The sequence below is a fragment of the Chinchilla lanigera genome, unplaced genomic scaffold (genome assembly GCF_000276665.1).
Source record: "Chinchilla lanigera isolate Chin_1 unplaced genomic scaffold, ChiLan1.0 scaffold00047, whole genome shotgun sequence".
In the NCBI taxonomy this organism is placed as follows: domain Eukaryota; kingdom Metazoa; phylum Chordata; class Mammalia; order Rodentia; family Chinchillidae; genus Chinchilla; species Chinchilla lanigera.
In genome coordinates, this window is record NW_004955448.1 from 16,865,900 (window position 1) to 16,887,626 (window position 21,727).

The window sequence follows — 21,727 nt, forward strand, 5'->3', positions numbered from 1 at the left end:
CTCCTCTCTGCTCCACGCAAGGCCACGCAGCCTTTTCTGGAGACTCAACCGCTGTCACCCGGGTTCTTTTCGCACTGACCCACACTCAGCCTCGCTGGGATTACCGAAGTAAGCGCAAGAGCCCGAGAACACGCCTCTCTGCTGGGGCGGTATTTCTAACAGAAACGACTGCTAATAAATAGAATGAGAAGAGCAAGGCTTGTAACACAAGAGATCTCAGGCATACCCGTAACCGGCAAGTTCTGCTGAAGACACTGAACGGGAAGCGGGAGCGTGGGTTTAGTTCACGCGGGCAGAGCCTGCTCCTAGAACACCCTCTCCCTTCCTCACCCGCTCACGGCTCTTCTGATCATCCGCATCACCTCCCAAGGATGAAGGACAGCTTTTGTCAAAAATAAGTGGTGAAGATGACCAGCTCTAAATATTTTACTGCCTCTATGTCCTTGAAGGAAAAGTCAGTAAAATGTTCATAAACCACAAACCAATTTTCTATTGGATTTTTGTTTCTTTCCACATATTTCTTATCCACACTCAACAAGATGGTTTAGTTTTTATAGTAATTCTTTTAAAGTTCGTTTTTAAAAATGGAGAAAAAATAACTAAATTGCATTAGGGCAAATTATATTGTCAAGAGAAATTTAGTTTAATATTTAAAATCTTTATAAAAGATAAACAAATTCTGATTTTTCCTTTATTTTATAATTGAAAAATGAAATCACTTCACATGAATACTCGATACACAATTTCCTTAAAACTCCTCTATCGTGAAACAAAATTATACACATTGAAAGTGTATATAATATTAACACTCAAGACAATTTCAAACCAACTATCAGTATAGCTTTAAATTACTATTAATTGCAATTATTTTGGGGGAAAATATGCAAAGCGTATTAGGGCCCAGTAATCCAGAATACCTTCTTAAGAGTAAAATCTACATTGTCACACAGCCCCAAAACGGCATCTTAGCGGGAGACACTATGAATGGCCGTCGCTCTCTCAGAAGTCTTTCAAAACAGACTCGAGTAATGGAAAAATATGCAGTACCTTGTATGTAATAACTAACAAAAATATTCTCATGGACTACTTTTTCTCCAAAGTGATTAAGGACAAAAAATAGAAATTCTTGTTGCTTTATTATTTGATAAATTGCTAATAAGCTCCCATTAGAAGTTCTTTAGACATTATACCAAGTTGTCTTGGTCTTCTGATCATATATATACACACACATATATATATGCATCTTTTTTCAAGTAAAGAAATGTTTAACAGATGTAAACTATTTATTGAATATTTGCCACCAAATATTGTTAAATACATTATCTTGCAGCATATCGCTTTCAAGTTAAAATGTCAGAAACAAACACCAATATTTACAATTCTTTTAAGGAATGTTATATAATGACACATTAAGGCGTAAATTCTTTTGGCTTATAATTCTTAAAAGAATGATAATAGCAAAAGTGATGCAAAATCTTCAGTGTGAGATTATGATTAAGCTACATTTTACAAAAATATGGTGTAAGATGGCAATAATCCCATTCAACATCCTGGATTAGATCCCTTCAGGAGGGACTGATAATTTATACAGTCAAACTTTAAAATTTACAGATAAAGGCAGTTTAATACTGCCACTGAGAAGTACATCTCTTAACATATACAACTTTCAGGCCACAGTCTTGAAGGTCTGAAGTATCAAGTTGGTTTGATGAATTAGTCGGTTGGCACTTATGAACACATTTATTGCCCTGTTTAAAAAGAAAAAAAAAATAAGTTAATTTCATTCCAAAAGTTCACTCTTGAAATGTTACATACTCCGTTTAAACTATGAATCATAGCAACGAAGTCAATTTAAGAAAACAAGTATGTATTGAGGGGTATTACAATGTTCATTCCAGCTAGAGGTTTAATCCTTTTGCAGCTTTTCCAACTGCCGTCTAGGAATTACTGCCCCCTGGTGGTTCTGACAACAACGAGTTGGAGGCTGCTGATGACAAGTTGGACCTCAAACAACCAGAGTTCATTCACAGGTCAAACAAGTAACTGGCTAAAGAGGATTCGGATGTGGTCTCTAGCTGCGGTTTCACAAAGCTAACAAAACCTAACTAGGTGTTAAATAACCTCAAGATCTATGTATCACTGAGCATGATGAACACTTTACCTTTAATCTGACTCGGCCGATCTCTTACCTTCTTTCAAAAACAGGTGACAACTCTAAATTACTTTTACAATTAATGTAGTTTTGAAATAAAAGTTCCATATATTGTGGTTTCAATAGATGGAATCTGACAATATACAAAATGTTTTTAAAAACTACTTTATGCTCCCCCAAGTCTCCTAGTGGCCGCTGTCACGTGACTAAGCAGACACTCCCACCGCGTGGCCCCGTTAGTGTTTTAGTGTCACAGCTGCCGCTTACACTCTCACCCTGGACACAGGAAGAGGAGCAGGGACAGATCAAACGGGCGGTGTGAATTCATCCATCTAGTGAAGGACAGCTTAAAGATTAGGCTCATAATTTCTCATTTTAGGAAACGTATAAAACTTGTAGCATGCTCTTTAAACATAAAAAACTGGAATTTAAGAGGCTGGTAAATGGAAGAAAAGGACTAAGTGTGAGCAATCCTGACGCACAGTAAACAATTTTAGATTAAAAAGTAGGCTCAAAATTAACTTTTACCTCTCAATGCTTAGCCACAATGGTTTCTAATTAAACAGAATCCGAAGTACTGATGCCATCACGTAAACTATCTTGTCAGTGTATTCTTTGCTATCTGGGCTCAGCGTAGATGCTCACTTACTAAACTAAGTCATCAAGGCGCGTAGTAATACACAATGCAGTGTAGCTCCATCATCTTTAATCCGTAATATAAATACTTCAACTTGCTCGAATTGTTACTGCTAAAACTGACTCTGAAACTGGAATTCTAACTTATTAGTATTTGGAAATACCATGGTAACACTGCAATGCTGTATGCATACGAGGATCTTAAAACCCCAACTAACACTCTGACGTCTGCTCAGAGGCAGAGACTCAGAGGACCACTCACGTCCCATCTGGTGTGGTGAAAAGCCGCCACAGACAGCATGGGGCTCGTGCATGTAGCTGTGTTCTAATAAAAGTTGACAGATAACGAAACTGAATTTTAGAACAAATGGTCTTGTCCACAAAATTCCTGAACTTCCTACTTTAACTACAAAGAACTGTGTATATGGAGTTCAGCAGAAGTCATGGCCTCCACATCAGTTTACTGCTTCTGCGAGTGTGTATGAAATTGCTGTTGAGTGTGTACGAAATTACATACAATTTACAGTTGTATGTAAACCTAAAGATACTGTCCGCTTTACATCTTTAGTGTAACTCTCATTTAAATAGAATGCCTCCCGTGGATCACAGTCCTTGCAGCCCTGTAACATCACCTGGAGCGTTTATAACCCTTTAGATCCTGGTCTCATTCCAGGTCAAATGAATCATCACCTCTGGAAGCAGACCCTCTACGAGTTTTAAAACACTGACCACAAGTGACTCTAACATGTAGACGGATTGAGAAGTACGGTTTCGCTTCTAGTGCACTAGTTCTCAACAGGCTTGCAGCTTCCATACTGCCAGAAAACTTTTTTAGAGATGCAAATTCCTAGGCCCCACCCTGGGTAAGGCTGAATCAGATGCTACTCAAGTTTGAGAAGCACTGCTCCATGGACCGGTAAAGTAGGTTAGGAAGTAAAGAATGCTTTTACATTTGTGCGCTTTTTCTAAATAGACAGGGTACGTGATAGGTGTAAATGATGAAATTTAGTTTTAGTGCCTCTAGAAACTTCCACTGGAACAGAGCTGTACCCACGGTACCCACACTGTCTGGGGCTGCCTTTGCACTACCCCAGATGGAAGATGGGCAGCCGCCACAGCAGCTGCCTCTAAATCAGAAATACTCACTACCTGGCCCTTTTCAGAAAGTCTGACGGCAGCTGCTCTGGGCTCGGCTTATGGCTGGACTGGTCACCACTCATTTTCTCACAGTGTACATTTGTTAACAGTTGCTTTGAGTGTTAGCAATATAGTAGGAGGGCTTAATTTAAATGCCTTTAATATTATATAAAGCCACAGAATATACTGAATTTTAAAAGAAAATACAGTACTTACTTGCCATCTTTAAAATATGTTTTCAGAGTATCACTGAAACTTTTGGAGTACTTTACAAATTCTTTCTTTTGGTGTTCAAGTGCCTACAGTTATGAAAAGAAAAAATACTAAATATGAGAAGTAACAGTTAAAACAGAAAGACCAGAGGGCAGACTTTGTATTATAAATAAGCAGTGTAAGAGATTCTACTTAAACACGTGTAACAGCATTTTAGAATTCAAGGACAAACTCAGTGACTGATGACACAATTTCCAATAGTCACACTTTCTTAGTGTGTAATTCAATACAACAACTAGATGAAAACCAGTATTTAGGGTAGCAACTAGCAAAGTTTCTACAAAACTTACCCTGCGGTTCTGGTATTGGTATTTCTTGAAGACATTATTCACCGTATCAAGAAGTTCTTTTATTGCACTAGCTATATCCCTATGAAGAAAGGAGAAAAAGAACCTTTAAAATCAGCTACATTTAAAAGAAGTGTGCATGCATGCGTATAATTACTAAGCACACTACGCCCCTGATCACCACATGCACACTCCGGCAAGGGCCAAGCTTTAGCTGGTGGGAGAGGGAGTTGTAGTGTGTACAATTCTGTGATCTGATTACTACTGACCACACATTCCCAACTAACACTAACTTTCCTAAATAAACAGCACTTCATTCAGCATTACTTAATGAATTCAAGCTACCATATTTTCCGCTTGTTATTTCATGTAAAATTCTATGAAATTTTATATCACATGTAACTCACTTCTGCATTAACTAACATTTTACACTATATATCTATCAATTTTGAAGCTTAAAATACTTCCTCCTGAGCAGTGAGGAAGTAGTCTTCCCCTTTTCTCTTCAGACACATCATTACCTTCATCTACCTCCTTCAGACCTTTGCTATTTCCATTGCAAAATATATTTGAAGTGTCAGGAGAGACGCTATCTGAATGTTCGTCTACCTTAACCTTTCCAGCAATCATTCTTTGACTATATATGCATCAACACCTTCTTCTCCTTTCTAAAAAGACAAAGAGAATAGATCAGTAATTCTCGTTTGAATTATCTTTCCTATCCATACACCCATTTCTAACTACTCTTGTCTTTCTTATCAATACCCTTCTCAAATTCCATTCGAACTTCATAGCCATTTTTTTCTGTCAAACTGAACCTCATGAAATTTTCATGCTGGAACAGTCTACCATTCTCTAAAGATCTTTTGTAATTCTTCTTTTAGCTGTTAGTCATTATAAAAACTTCTGCTGTTCAAGTACAACACAAAAGTGAAGACATACATGAACAAGACTTAAATCTAGAACATCTGAAACATAACCTTTTTTTGCTGATTTTTTAATGACAAATGCCAGGCTTAAATTATTGCCTACCTAAATATGTCGGTTTTAGTCTCTGGAAAAAAAGAAAAATAAATGCAAAACAGTAACAAAAAGCTCAGTGTCCAGGTTTCTGTGCTTCCCAACATATTTTTCAGTAAATAAGCATGTGGAAACTGAAAGAATTACGGGCCTTTTTGAATTACTGTAAACAAAAGCATTTTAGCCTATTCTAAAGTAGAAATAACATTTGATCAATACTTACTTATTCACCTCCTGTTTGACAAACATTGGTATTAGGCTGAAATATTAAAACAGTAAGTATTCACGTAGGATGACGGATTTTACATGGAAATGCCATCTGTTCATTTATTTTTTGCTTCCAGTTCAGCAATAGCAGTATTAAGTTATGTAACTGATCCTTTCATTTTCAAGCAATTCTCATGTACTGCTGTAATGAACATAAATCCATCCCTATTTAATAAAATGGTGTATTTTTCTGACAAAAACTACAATTAAAAATTTATGTTAAATCTGTGCATATGAGAGGTTCACCGAATCCCCAATCAAGTTATCTAAAATGGAATATAATGAAGCACATTACACAGTGGTCACACAGCTATTCACATACAACATCACTTAGTAGTTTAACGTTCTGCAAAAAAGGGGGATTATAAAAATGTGCTTTCAGGAGTAATCAACAAGTTGATGTTATCTACCTATCTACCTGGAATAAAAAAAGCTGGACTCTACAGATGAAAACGCAGTTCTGAAACAGGCTGCTTAACTCATCTAGGGAGGAAAACAAAGGGAGAGGAGGAAAGGACTCGCTAGATCCTACTCTAGATTTGCTCTTAAAAATTGGGAATCTGTAATTTTTAGGAAGGGACGAAAGAAACCAAAAAAATAAAGAAATCTTCCCAAGTAACTGTACTGCCACATGTGAAAACCACCACCACCGTTTGAAGACCAGGAGCTTAGATCTGACGCCTTGTAAGTACAGAGATTTTACAAAGAACTCTACTGACCAAGCCTATCTCTAATCCTGGTCTTCTGTTTGGACTTTCGGCAAGGATTACCGAGCAAACTGTTGAAAAATGTGCTCTAAGAACAATCTGAAATATTTATGCAACTACTGATATCCACTTGTACACAGAAAAGTATTTTCATTTATGGCACCAAGGCTTACACTAGGGAAGCTAATTAGTAGTTACCTGAGAGTCTGTTTCCTTTAAGAGAAAATACAGAAAAACAGAAACAAAATACAGCAAAAACAGAAACAAAAAATGAATGAAGACTTGAAACAACCAAACAAAGGGGGTAAAATAAGCATCTTGTCATTCTGTTCACACTGGAGTTGATGATTCTGTGACAGGGACAGGTAATGTGAGTGGAATAAGGAATTTAGTAATCTGCAGTTAATTTAGCAGGGGAACTTTTGGAAAACATACACTAAAAGGTAACAGGCATCAGACTAAACTAAACATCAAAAAACTGCATGGAAAATTAAAGTGTCTAATCATGCCAACCACTTCTATATGATCCACGTTTATATCAACACTCAAAAGGAGTGCTGTGTATTTAGTCTGGGTAAATTCTTGTATAGTTTGGTCGAAAGTGGCCAACACTGGTAAAGCCATTCTTAAAACCATCACGAAAACTACTGGCCTTAAATAAATTCCAGCGAATGTGACCTTAACAATACAATCTACAGCATCACCTGTAACGCTTGGTGTAGTAGGTTTCTGACACGTGACACTCCATTTTATTATTGGAGGATAATTCAAATATGAAGAAGTAGGATATTTTAAAGGAAAATAGTATTTGCACAACATGTCACACCTGAAGGATGAGGCATTTTCTATTTTGGTACAATTTTACCTACTCATTTATGAAACAGTTAACAGTAATAACATTTATCAAAATGTACCCAGTGCTTATCACAGTGATACGAATAATTAATTATCCCTTAGGCATCTACGCTATTCATACATGGCTGAGTGTTAAGTCTCAAAAGTAACATACACTAAGGGTTAGGACATAAATTTCCGCTGCAACAAATTTCCCTTGCCACTACTCTTCACTCATTTGTGCTAAGTACACCACAGAAAACGATGCCGGTGTTACTATTCTCCTCAGAGGAGGAAGAAAAGCCCTAACACAGCCTCTACTGATGACTATGGACAAGACTTGTAAGATGTAAACCTCAGCTTCCTTATGACTGAATGTGGTGTTATTCCTACATTCAAGGCGTTTATTCCTTATTCCACTCATAATGTGGTTTCCAATGGATCTCTCTAGAGCAACAGAGCACTTGGCAGAGATGTCTCAAGGACTCCATGGGGAAAAAGGTGTCAAAGCAACAGGATGAAGGCTCTGGGCCTGCACACTGTTCTACCTCTCACATACTGGCATGCTACATACGATGTCCTACACAACATGCTTCTCTCAAATAGTGCAAACTCTCCCATCACGAGCTTAGATAAACATTAAGGATCTACAGAAAGCAGCGGAGAAGCCCGTTCAGAGTGCTGGGTTCCAATTTCTCTGTGACCTTAGCACTGGGATGACAGGCGCCTCAATTTCTCCATTTGATTGAGTTGCTGCAGTAAGTTAACACAGGTAAAATGCTTAATGCAGTGCTTAGAATTTAACAGGTTCTGTGATTGCAATTACTGACATGACACCTATTCTGTAAACCTGTATTTCAATGATAGGAAACAAAATCTGAAAATATTGAAGCTCAAGTTTCCACAGAAATGTAGCATGGCATACGCAATTAACAAGGCAAATAAAAAAATAAAATATTAAATTACTGTAAAAGTAGAAATAAACAACTTTGAGAATGCTGACACTGTAACCTTTTATGGGTAAAAAAAAATTTAGTTTAACATATTAAAAATAAAATGCCACACAGTTGGCCGTCTTTTTTCTTAACATATTAAAAATAGTTCAAGGAAGTCAGTACTTTCTTATGAAGTTAAAAATATAAAATTCTTAAGGCTTGTCCTTTGATTTTGGCTATTAAAAGCCTCTGTTGTACTCTTGAGCCTGAATTATTATCGAAGAGAAGAGTCATTTCTTGACATCTGGTTAGATAACTAACATGAATCATCATTTTCTACGTTGGGCCACTCTTTACCATTCAAAATGGGTGCCCATGCTCGCTAAAACAGGGTTTTGCGGCATGAATCTCAAAGAATACTGTTCTTGATAGATGTAAATTAATTATTTATTCCTAGCATACCTTCTATTCTTCCATGTCAGCATCTTGCAGAATACGGCCTGTGCTAAATTTCTAGGTATGGCTTCACCAAAACACTGCATTAGTAGGGCCATTCGAATTATTCTGTCTGTTTTATTTTCTATCAATTGAGGCTAAAAACATCCACCAGACTCTCACATTGGGAAACCAAGTGTGAGTCTCCCCCACGTGTCTCCACTCCCGTACACACTCCCGACCACCACGGTGCCCAGCCCCTCACACGCTCCAAATCCTACATTCTTGCATCTCAAAAGCAAGGATCTGGAGGTGTTTGTTCAATATTAGAAAATGCTGTTCATGTGTATGAGTGCATTACTTTTTCTAATGCCTTATGCGATAGAACAATAAAACTAGTAAAAATTTTGTTAGCTCTTGTTACCATTCTCTATGACTGATCTAATTTCTCCATTCAGCTGAGCTGACACTTCTCCATTCTTCATATAGCTCGCATACATTCTTTATACACATTCCACTGTTATTTTTAAACACTTGAAACACTATTATATTGTAAAGACATAGCTTAAAAATTAATAAAAATGTAGCATTTTAAAGATGTCAAGTTTTATTTCAGTCTAATATTGCTATCATACCAAAATAAAAACCTCTACAACAAATGGGTTTTCCTGAAGTACATTTCAGAAATGAACTGAAACTAAAAATCACTTACTTGATCGTCTGCAGAAACCTCACTCTGTCATTGATCTCATCTGGGATCTTACTGAGAATCTGTTTAAGTGCTCGTGCCTTTTCATTGAGGTCCTGGAATTCTGGCTCTGGTCGTTCAATCATATACTCTGATAAAACACACACATAAAACACATCATGCGATTCCCTGACAAATTTAAGTCTAAGAATAAAAATCCAGTCAGTGATGGTCAAAGGAGGTATGGGAGGAAAAGGGGTACATAATTAGGAAACACAAGGTGGCAAAAAAGAATTATCTACAGTTCAGTTTAATCCTGTAGTCATATTAGTGTTCCCTCCAAGAAAAATAGTACACAAGTCAATATGGAAATGGAAATACTATAAAATCTTATGCATTTAATGATTTAAAGCCCCTACAATGAATATATAGTCTATTATATCAAAAACTCACAACAACCTACTAAAACTTTCAGTGTGTTTCTGAAATTTCACTTAAAGATGCGAACACCACCACAAATCTAACGCAAGGGCTGAGATCACAGAACAGCAGAATCTCTTTTCCTTTGGAAAGGAGGTTCAATCAGACTTGGCAGAAGGAGAATAAGCTTACACCAGGTTAATGTAGATTCGGAAGGACTACAACTCTACCAGTTCAATAGAGTACAGTCTAACAGGCCGAAAGTGCTGAAGTCTAAACCAATGAAGAGGGCTTTCTTCTCAAATGTAGATATCAGGTATAATATCTACATTTTTCTCCACTAATAAATATGAGAAATTTAGGGGAAAATGGCTATTTGTGGTTTTGAATGAATACCATTTATAATTTTAAAAAAAACTGAGAAAAGTAAAGAATGGCTGTTACATTACTCTTCAAATCTGTGCTAGAAAAGAAAAATGCTGTATTAACATTAAAAAACCAAAATGCTGGGCTGGGGATTTAGCTCAGCGGCACAGCACCTGCCTGGCAAGGTCGTGAGTTTGGTTCTCAGAACTGGAAAACAAAAACAAAAACAAAAACAAACAAACAAAAAAACCCCAAAATGCTCACCACTTTCAAACATGCCACAAAACAGACATTCCACAGAGCTTATCTTTCAGTGAAACTAGAACTTTCCAAATACTGTGTTCACGGATAACTCAAGGCATGCAGCATCAGCAAGTATTCCACATAACTAAACCTAACAAAGCTATAAAAAATAGGATCAAGAACCGCCTTTCTTTGGACTGCTCCCACTATCCTCACAAAAAGAATGAAAAAGAAGGGAGAGAAGAAAGACCCTTTTGCCAAATTACGGTTTGAAAGGAGTGCTTCCCAGCAATTCGCAAACTAAGCAAGGGTCTTTTTCTGACAATACCTTCTACATCATCAGCTGCCATACGAAGAAGGGACTCTGTGAAGTTAACTTCTACACTTTTTTTCTCTAAAATTTTCATAATGATGTCTTGTGTGAGACCTGGATTTTCTTTCTCGGCCTGTAAAAAAAAGAATGGCAGTTTTGAAATACAGAAACAGAATCAGTATTTTAAAGCCAAAACTGATTTGTCAAGAACGCCTGAGGAAGGCCTTAGACAGATCGATGATACGGGCAGCTATCTTTGTTAAAGCAAAGGCATGATGGCATTTCCTTCTGTTTTCTTAGAGCTTGTGTATCAGTAACTTCGCTACACCCATGGTCTGATTTTCCACTTGAACAACGACTATTTCACACTTCTTACTTACCCATTATATTCTCCGGGAATCAAACTAACAACCAAGAAATAAAGATTACATATATTTTGGTAATCAATCAGTTATTCTTTTCATGGTTTAAATACACTGAGAATTTTTAGCTTATCTAACATTTCAACTTGGGGATAAAGCAGTAACTTCTCTCACCAGTATCTGTGGGTTCTTTGTATTTAAATTAACAAAATGCCAAGACAATCAACAATAGTTTGAGACCAACCTGGGTAACTTGGCAACTTGTGAGACCTTGCCTCAAAATAAAATGTAAAAAAATTTTTTAAAGTGCTAGAGCTAGAGCTCAGTCACAGTGCAAAGACTATGGCCCAATCCCTAGTATCACCCACATGCACAAAAACATAACACACTCAAGATTTGTTTTCTTTTGGACACCTGCCAATTTAAATCTGTATGCCGACAATTTCCTTTATTTTTTTGCCCTAATATTAAATAGCAGGTAGAAATACAATTTATGATCCTACTCAGACAGTAATCATTTTGTTTCTATGTCAAGCACATGCAGCTTCCAACTCGTCAATCCTGCTCCGTATCGCTGCTGTTACAGCTTTCTTCTGCTCCATACAGCTTAAGATGTGCTGTTACAGTATTAATTTGGTAAACTGTCAAAAAAATTACACTTACTGCAACTTGGTAACAGCGGTTTATCTTCTCTCAGCATTAAATCTACCTACACAATGAATTACACTGGGTTGGGCACGGAAGCATTCTCTATATGCTTGCAGGAAATGTCAACAGAAAAGCATCTTATTAAGATGTTAAAATAGTTAAATGCTGTAAGTTTGAACACAAAGGTTGCAACATCAACTTGGTCTGGGACCCTAAAATACCAACACTGGAGGATTATAAAAGCCTCACAATACCCTCACATGCCAAAATAAACACCTAATAGTGCTACTGAACAGATCCAAAAAAATTCCCCAGTAGCATGCCCCTAACAACTCAGTAGCCTTAAAAAAGACACACATACAAATCAAAGAAAAATGTTTTACTTCGTTCTGAACTACGGCTACCTAGTAATCAGACGTACTTTGTACCTACTGGGCAATGCACAATTTCTCAACAGTGGCCTCAGACTCTTAGATCGGACCTGCCGGCCTCACGGCCTCCTGCGCTCGTTTTCCCGTAGTACTTGCTCTCTACCACAGTGGGCTCCTAAAGTCTGGTTTCACACAGGTCAGACGTCCCTGAGAGAAATGCACACAAATCTAGTACGCTGAAATTGCACACTACTTTCACACACGAGTTAATGCAGTCTCAAAAGGATTTTGAACATCACCGTTACCCCTCAAAACTTTAAAACTGTTTCATCGAATCCATCTGACTTAACCGTTCAGACCTAGGGTACACTGTTTGGGGATATAATAGTCCCAGTGTCTTCTAGCTAAAGTCCTATTGAAGCTACCTGCTTCTAATTTTAAAAACTTAAAATTTACTCAATGGTCCTGACAAACAGAACTGTTCTTAAATCAAAGACTCTACATTTTCAGATTTTCCAATCGTGAACTCTGGGTATCCAATCTTTGTTTAAAAAACAAAATACAGAAAACTATCCCAAAGGGTAAATACACACTCTAGTGGGTCAGTGACCTTCACCTGGCAGACTGCACAGCACAGCAGAAGCTTCAAAGGGGACAAGGGTTAACAGGCAATCAGGAGGAGCATCGTCCTTACAGGTAACACTGAATGGGATCTTTTTATTTTGGGAAAAAGTTTTAATTCTCTTTAGTTCCAAATAAAAGTAGATAGTAAAGACTGATAAAAAAAAAAAAAAATCATTGCTGTGAACCAAGAACTGGAAATATGGACCTAAAAGACTTTCAGAAAAGGTTTTCATCTTTTTCAAACAGTTTAAAACACAAAAAAGCTTCATCTTTTTCACACGTCCTATAGATCACCTGAAATTTAATAAATGTGATAGTTAAAACTAATGCAAAATTGGCTAATTTATGTTTCTCCAAAATAATTTCCACCCATCTCAATTAAGCATCAGTGCTGCGACTCACACCCCGTGGCAGGCGCCCACAGTGCCAGCTCCTTGGGGGCTGCGGCACAAGCGCTGCTTGAGACCCTGAATTCAGATCAGCCAGCACAGCACAGCAGGAGCGGTCTCAAAAACAGAAAAAAATAAAAACCCAGTACCTAGATAACAAAATTCATCCATAGGTCAAACAGATTAATCACAGTCCTATAAACGTGCTTCAGGGTGAAGTCATCAGTTTGTATGTTACGAGCTTCAGGACGAACCCTGAGGAAACAGCATTTGTTGCAGTTTTACACCTCACAGAGTATACTGAAACAGGCATAAGATGTCTCAAAGTTTACCATTCAGAGAAAATAAACTGGCAACGGTCACAGGGTATTTAGGTTTATAGAGGACATACGCATTAATCAGCATCATTTGTACCTCACCTTAATGAAAGCGGCTCTCAGTGTCTGAGCTGCAGACAGATTTACTCGTTCTAACTGCAATAAAAATTTAAAATTATTAGTATCAGTTATCTTGGGAAAAAAACATCTGCAATATTCCACTGTGTGGTAATCATAACTCCATCACTTAACAAAAACACTTGTTAATGATCGTAAATAATCATTATTCAAATAGGTTTTCTAGAGTTTTCAATGCAAACTGAAAATTGTATCTTCAGTTCTTCATTCATTCCTATTTTAAAAAATAAGACGCATTCTACCTTAAAACCAGATATAAGTACAGAATGCAAAATAACAACTTTGAGTTCATATAGAAAAACATAAACACATTTGCATGAACTACTGAATATAGGGAGCCTTACGGTTAACTTAAGGTTAAACTCTCAATGTTGTTTCCACAGCTATAGTTCTGCTGGGAAAACTTGTGTGAAATGTGGGTAGGTATATGACAAATTACAGTCTGTTTACCACCTTGCTCCCCTTTAATTGTTTTTCAAAGCCCCTTTCAAGGATTACATTGAGATTAGTCTATTTTATCAATTAGCAAATGGAATGCTAAAAGGTTTACCATTCTAACTGAATCCTGGATCATCTGGAATTCAGAGAAGCTTATAACTGTCCTCTTACTTCACCTCTATTAACAAATGATTACTTAAAATAGTAAGTCAAGTTATAGCTAAATGCTTTTATTTTTCTAATATATAAGATTTATAATTTCAAAAAATAAATGTCCTTTTATATATATATACTTCATATAATTCATTTTTCAGCCAATCAAAAAAGGCAAACGATTTTATAAAAATAATTTCATTTGTGGAAGAGTTAACAGCCAAACTTAAAATACCCAGGGGGCCGGCGATTTAGCTCAACGGCACAAGCGCCTGCCTAGCAAGCACAAGGTCCTGAGTTCGATTCCCGGTACCAAACTTAAAACACCCCTTCAGTAAAGTTCAGATGTCACCATTCCCTAAGAACAAGGGTGCTTACTTTACTAAAAACTGAGTATATACTGTACTTGGGACAACATTAAATGCTGTGGAACAGTATATGTAAGCATGAATGTCTACAAAAGCTTTAGGAATATATGTCACATTATTAAAGTCCTTTCAATCACTTGAGGCAATGAAAGTATAAAATTTGCTTTATAAATGACGTATGCGTATGTACACAACAGTCTAATACTTTACTTTAAATCAATCTAATTTCTAAACAAGATAGCGAGAAATGCCAAGAACTCTATCTTCCTATAGATTCTGTGCTTTAAGCCCAAAGCCGAAATCAGTTAAAATAAGTAATTTGGCTACTAAAAACCACAACCATTTCTAATAGTGCTTCAGCAGGTAGGAAAAACCAGAAGAGGCCCAGCAGCAGATGTGGGCAAGAATGAACCAGAAGAAGTTTATGAGTTTAACACAGGTGTGTTTCCAGAAATGAAGGTTTTCCGCTTGCACACGGGTCATGCACTTGTAACACCACTAGACCACAGTGAACGGCGCAGCTCTGCAGACCTGAGGCCGCTGCACAAGCACATGGGCGGCAGGACAGGAAGCACGCTTCCATCCTGCTAGGGAGCTGCTCCCTCATTTGGGTTCACAGCCACAGCGAGCTCTGTCAGCAAGTCCAAGGTCTGACTCCGATGTGTGCTTTAACGTATCAGCACTACTAACCCATTCTCCACTGCCCTGACCGGCTCGCAAAGGACCAAGACAAGTACAACAGGCCAGAACGCTAGGAAAGGTCTAATACAGTTATCTACAACAGGTAAAAACATCTTCGGATTTCTAGGTTAAGTTTATATGTATCTCTTACAAGAAAGAGGTAGTCACAGGATAGTCAGATGTATTTCACTAAATAAAAAATCTGGGCTGAAAGCACATGAACTCTGTTCAGAGTCATTCTGGGGTACACCGTATACCGTATGCCACATCCTACAGTAAGCTCAACTGGCTTCTTTCACTCATGCATACACACTGCCTAGAGCAGTACTAGGACGCAGGTACGCAGCTATTCCTGAAATGAAGTCAATCTCGCCTCTATACATCTATCTAAGCTAGCCTTACATCTACAATTAAAGCCTGTATTACTCAGACAGTGATATATGCTATCACATTAAAAAGTGTTATCTCTTTCAGGCCTGTTATTTGTGCTGCATTATTCATCTTACCAGTGCTTCTTTTGACAGTAGCAGGTTCTGGAAATATTCTAACAGATTATCATTTATTAAGCATGTATTCCAGACTTCTATAGAGTATCTTTACATAGACTACCTCAAATTCTCACAATAAATCTCAGTTACCATATTCACTTTGCACAGGAAGAAATTCAATTCATATAAATTTATCCAATGTTAAACAATTACTAAATTCAGAAGAAGAATTCATACCAGATCTGTCCAGCTACAAATCCCACACAAAAACCACTAATGCTACCTTGATGTCCTGTGTTCACTTTCTCCGACTAGAGTTTACCCTCACTGAATCTGTTTAATGACTAGCTCTATAAAAACCATCACACTCTTCAGTTTCTGCCATGTGCAAGAAGTCAGTGTGAAGAGATATTAAGAAACAGACTACAGTCCTTTACCTCTGAACGATCAATTTAAGTAAGTAGCTTCATGAAAAGTGGTGGGATCATTGTCAACTGAAGTTGAAAGGAAAATCATTACAAAGATGATATTTGAACTGATTTTTAAAGTGGCTTAGCCTTTTAAAATCATTTTCTTTAGAAGTTCTCTTTATGGGTTTCTTCAGAGCTTGTAACACATAAAGATATGATTTCATATAAGTTTAAAAAGAAAAAATTCAATTCTGTTTTCAGTACTTTCAGTGAATCCAGCACTCCTTGAGGGGCTGGGTTAACAATCTGGCTAGAGAACCCTGAAAGAACCTTGGCCTGTTTGAAGCATACAGCACTACCCGGTTAGTACACAGCACATACACTGAAGCTGGGGTCCAGTGGAAGAGGAACATCACAACTGGATCTTGCAATAATGGACACCAGGAAAGGGAAAGGTACTACCTGGGCCTCCGCCATGCAGGACTTCACATCAGCAGTAACAGAATACGGGAAAACAAGAAAATCAGAACGAGACACAAAAGTGCAGAGACAGGTACAAAACACCCCCCGGGAGAAGACTGCTGACGCACACTCAGCTCTGACGGACAGCAACACGGACGTTCGCGCTCACCTGAGCCTCACGTTCTGCCTCCTCTCCACTTCAGGAGCTCCTTCTGCAACTCACCCTTCCTAACTTCTCACAACACTTAACACCACCTCAAGGCTGTCAAAGTTACACTGTTGTTCATTTTTTTAAAAAATCCTTTAAAAGCTTACACATAATTTCAATTCCATGGAGAGCGCATTCATTACACTGCTCCCTCTAGAATTATCTATCAATTCACTCCCACATTTTTCTGACATCAAACTAGCTTCCTAAACCCATAATTAAAAAACCCAATTAGCCCTATGGTTGCTCAAGTTTAAGGAGTCTTACATAAAATCTCAAGAAAGCTATTTTTTAAAGGCCAAAATAATTAGGTTAATTGGTTCCATATTGCCTACAAATCTACTTGCTTCCTCAAAATCAGGCAAGATTTGATATTCTTACACTGCCATTCCTCACCCTAAACCCTCCCCTCGATTTACTGGCCCACCTTTTAAAAGAAAGACAATGAAAAGTAAAGGCTCCAGGTATATTTCTCCTGATTCAAATGAGAATGAGGTGAGTCAGGTGGAAAAATAAGCATGCCAGAAAAACAAAAGTAGATGGAACCAACCAGTCACCCGTCAGCTTTCAAGCTGCCACAAAGCAAGCAAATGTAACCAGCTTTGTTTTGTACACAGTAAGTTCTCTAGATGCTTCGAAAAGAATCAGTTCCTGAGGCTGTCAGACTGTCTGCCACAAAAGCTATGTGAAGCCACCAAACTAGTTTAAAAATACAACGCAAAAACATTACTAGCAAGTATACAAAACTCAACAGTACGACCACAATTCTGTCAGAAAATGTACTGTATGTTGAAAGGCTCCTTAATAAGAAACACTACATGTCTGTTACAATTCTAAACACTTTGCAATACAACAAATTTTTTATTTCATAGGGCTGCTACAGAAATTAGGCATATTTTATCTATGCTGATTTTACAGATAAGAACACCGAGTTCAGATTATTTAGCTGGCATGTGGTAGAGCAGTAATTCAAGCCCAAATGTTAACTATGATCATCTCTGGGTGGTAGATTAAGGGTAAAATGCAACAGCTTCATTGTGTAAAAGTTATTTACATGCTGAAAGTGTGAAGTATGATTTTTTTTTTCCAAAGGAGGGGAGATAAGGCAGGTAGGTAAATCTGAAGCAGTATTCCCAGGTTTCATTTGCTTACTAGGAAAAAATTAAAGAGTTTTATACATATGCCAAGAATTGGCAGAAATAGCTGACTCAGCCTCTGAATGGAATGGTATTATTTATTCAGGAATATGCTTTTGTGTGATTTGCTAATAAACAAAATGTATCAGCCCTTGGTGACCTAAAAGTCAGTTTTAGTTGTAAAGCTGTTTGTTTCTTAAAATATGACACAAACTGTTTCAGAAATTATACTTCATCTTAACACAAACCCTCTAAAGCATCGCAGGAAGAGGAGACACAGGCGATTTTATCCTAGAATAAAGAGGTGTACTGGCTCTCTCTCCTCCTTCACAAACGAAGAATAATACGGAATAATCCCGACATGAGAACCTGGTCTGAGACTTGGCATGAGGTTTCTAGAAATCAACTGCTCCATTCTGCAACAAGGGACCTATTCCCCAGTACACTGACAGCACCACCGATACATCTGGACTCTGAACTCCCAGCAGCAGATTAAACAAGAAACGCATTCCTTCTCAGCTGTCTTAGAGCAGCTTTTTCAAGTCTTACAAGCATCAAGCTCCCAGAATGCAATAAATAACTTTGCCCTGTAAACTGAAGTAATAGTACTAAAATTTCCCTGGGCATAAGGGCGTTCCACTAGACAAACGTCTGTGCTAAGAGGATTTTCTAGACTACCACTGTAGTGCTTACAGATCAAACGTTAAGGTGAGAATGAGTAAGCTCTTTCTAAGACAGTGCAGATAAAAGTTAGTGAACGATTTAGATTTAGAGTAAAACATTCATTGCTGCTGTGCTATTATTTTCTGTTAGCTTAATGTGAACCACTTTTGCATTTAAATCAACAAAATCAAGAAAAGCAGTCATCCTAAACTACAAATTCCTGTTTAGTAGACTTATAGAGAAATTTGAGGTTGAACTACAAGCTAATATTAATGTTTAATTCATTAAGTATCTTATTTAGATGTTAGTTAACAGATTGGACTTCAGGTGAATAATGCTACTACTAAACCAAATACTTTTTAATCAACACTTCACATCTGAAGGCACAATAATGTTTTCATTCCATTCCTAAATCAAGGCCTAAATTTTATCTCTGTCCGGGGAGATCTACTCACTGTCATCACTATTTCTAAAACTCTGTGGAGCGGTGAACATGCATTTGAATACACGACAGAAATAAGTTTTTAAGGGCTTCGTATTATGATGTGAGCTCAGCAAGTCCAATTTAAGAATGAAACCAGGGAAACGTCCTGTGGTATCTCTCAGGTCTGCTGCACTCAGTCACTTCATTTTCAAACTCTACTTCTAATAATTAGCTCTCAGACCAACCAGGTCATTGGCAATGGGTTCTAATTTCGGTCCCGTTAAGCCACAGGTGTTTTCAGATCACTACCTTCATGTACAGAAGAGATTTACTAGTTCATTTCTAGTCATCTTTTTCTTTCAACTTCTTAACATGAATAAAATGAAAACAATTTGTATCAGTATGAACCCCCAATAGTTCACTTTAACAGAAACCCACATTCTACATAAATCTTTTGCAAAGTCGAGATTCAAACAGCTATTTTCTATATGTAGGAAAAAAGACCATTCAAAATCTTAGAACAGAGGTTTCCTCATTTTTGTTCATTACCTAGTGGATCCAATTGAACCTCTGTAATATAAGTTTTCCTCCTCTCAAGTAAAAATTCGAATTACCAGATAAAGACAGAAAATTCTCCCCAACAGCTCTGCCCAACCGCTTTTCAAGTCAGGGATCCAGGCAGGGAAAGATGGAACAACTCTGGGTGGAGCATTAAGAGACTATTTCCTTGCCTCATTCCAAGTACAAGGGTAATTAATGTATTTGCTTAAATATCTGTGTTTCCTAATAGATTCATTAGAATGGTACATTACCTTTTTTACTTCACATCTACACAACCTAACAGAGTACTTAGCAAACATATGACTAACATTCAGTATTTACTAAACAGAAATGATGCCCTTGTTTCTAATAATAGCTACCTGCAATAACTAAGTAAAACATCGTAAGAACAACAACAAAAAAATAGTGGAATTAATTACTAGCTGACAGCTCCAAAAGATGAAATAACTAACCCTAAGAGTACCTCTAGCACTACCAAGGTAGTACTGCAATAGAAGCATGTTTTTCAAAAGATGTTTTCTGCTTAGTAATAAAACTAAATTTCCCAACCCCTTTTGCAGTAAAGTTTGGTCACGAGACTAAGTTCTTGAAAATGAGATGTTAGTGAAGTCTTCTGTAGGTCTTTCAAAAGGGGTACTTTAAGGAAGTGGACTCTGCTGGAAACAAGACTTCACACAGGACATAAGGATGGACTGTCAGCAGCTGCACTGCAGTGCGATTTTGATAGTGGATGGCTGAGCACACGGTGAGAGCCTGAGTTTCTGAGGGTACTATCCTTGGGCCCACAGAACCTTTTATGTAACGAACGACAAAAAGCCACCGTTTTGGATTTTCCTCTATGGTTGTTGAATCTGAGACTACTTTAGATAACAGTATTTGACGGTATCTGAAATTCGAAAACCTATGTCTTATCTGACGAATCTGTAGTTTCCTTGTTGAAAGGGATAAATGTATCACTACCAGGACTGCTCAGAAAGATGTACATGTGATTGGACAAGCGTGTCTGGAGTATGGAGAGAGTTTTACAGGGGTTAATGTGTCTTTTAAAAAAATTTAGGGGGCTGGGGATTTAGCTCAACGGCACAGCGCCTGCCTGGCAAGCGCAAGGCCGTAAGTCTGATTCCCGGCACCGGAAAAAAAACAGAAAGAAAAAAAAAAAAAGAAAAAAATTTAAACACTACCCATATTTTTTAATCATACCTCACAGATTGCACTTTCCTTAAACCCTTAACTTTCACTTATTTCCTTCAGATTCTAGCTTATCTGTATTCTTTGTTAATGCATTTCTCTTACTTCATAGCAGGTATCCTAATTTTTATTTATATGATTATTCTGTAACTTTTACACAATTCTTTACCATTGTTTTATGCAGTATCTCTTTCACTACAGGGAGCAGCACATCTAATTGGTTCTGTCTTCCCTATTTCATGTGCTGACACAACGCCTAACACATAAATGGAGTTCACTTGTACAAGTATTTTTATATGAAATACACAAATGTAGCACACGTTAAGGGGCTGGCACAGACCGTAAGATATTTGCCCATTTACCTCATTAAACACAGGATACATGACTGCATAGAGGGGCATAGAAACCATGGAAGTGGTCTCAGCTTCATTCTTCATCTCTTCCATTGTCATCCTCATTCAAAAGCCAACTACAGTAGAAAAAGCAGTGCTGAAAGGCAGAGGAATCTTCATTCACTGCAGTACTTCTTCTTTTTTGTGTGTGACGGAAGAATGGGCACAAAACACGCACTGACCTAGTAAAAGGGAAAGAGTTTTACACACTGGGAAGTGACAAACACAAACAATTCTGCATTTTCTAGAGGGCAGAGTTCCTATTTTATGAGAAGCTAATTTATTAAAGTATTTTGCTTGTGAACGTACCCCTGGTTAAAGAAACATCTCTTTTCATTTGCAGATCCAAAAATTACATTTTTCTATGGCTAATCTCCCTAGTTAAGTACTCGTTCACAAAGCAGCAATTCAAGAACGCAATTCACTTGAATACAGCAAACTCTGGAATAGAAAAATGATGCCTCTACTAATATAACACACAATCTGGGCAAAAAAAGTATCAGTAAGATGCATTATTATGTAATAATATTACATTACATTATATATATTTTATTATTTTTATGCAATATAAAATTACAATAATGAAATATACA

General features: G+C 37.4%; 1 protein-coding gene across 1 annotated transcript; it reads right to left on the reverse strand.

The window, feature by feature from the left end:
• Positions 1 to 677: 677 nt before the first annotated feature.
• Positions 678 to 21,316, reverse strand: Pdcd10 (programmed cell death 10; the record flags this gene model as incomplete). Its single annotated transcript, XM_013518655.1, is given in 7 exon segments — positions 678 to 1,748; positions 4,142 to 4,224; positions 4,489 to 4,567; positions 9,396 to 9,522; positions 10,729 to 10,846; positions 13,527 to 13,580; positions 21,105 to 21,316. Coding segments are annotated over 7 exon segments (639 nt in total). The 3' UTR covers positions 678 to 1,666.
• Between the last annotated feature and the right edge of the window lie 411 nt (positions 21,317 to 21,727).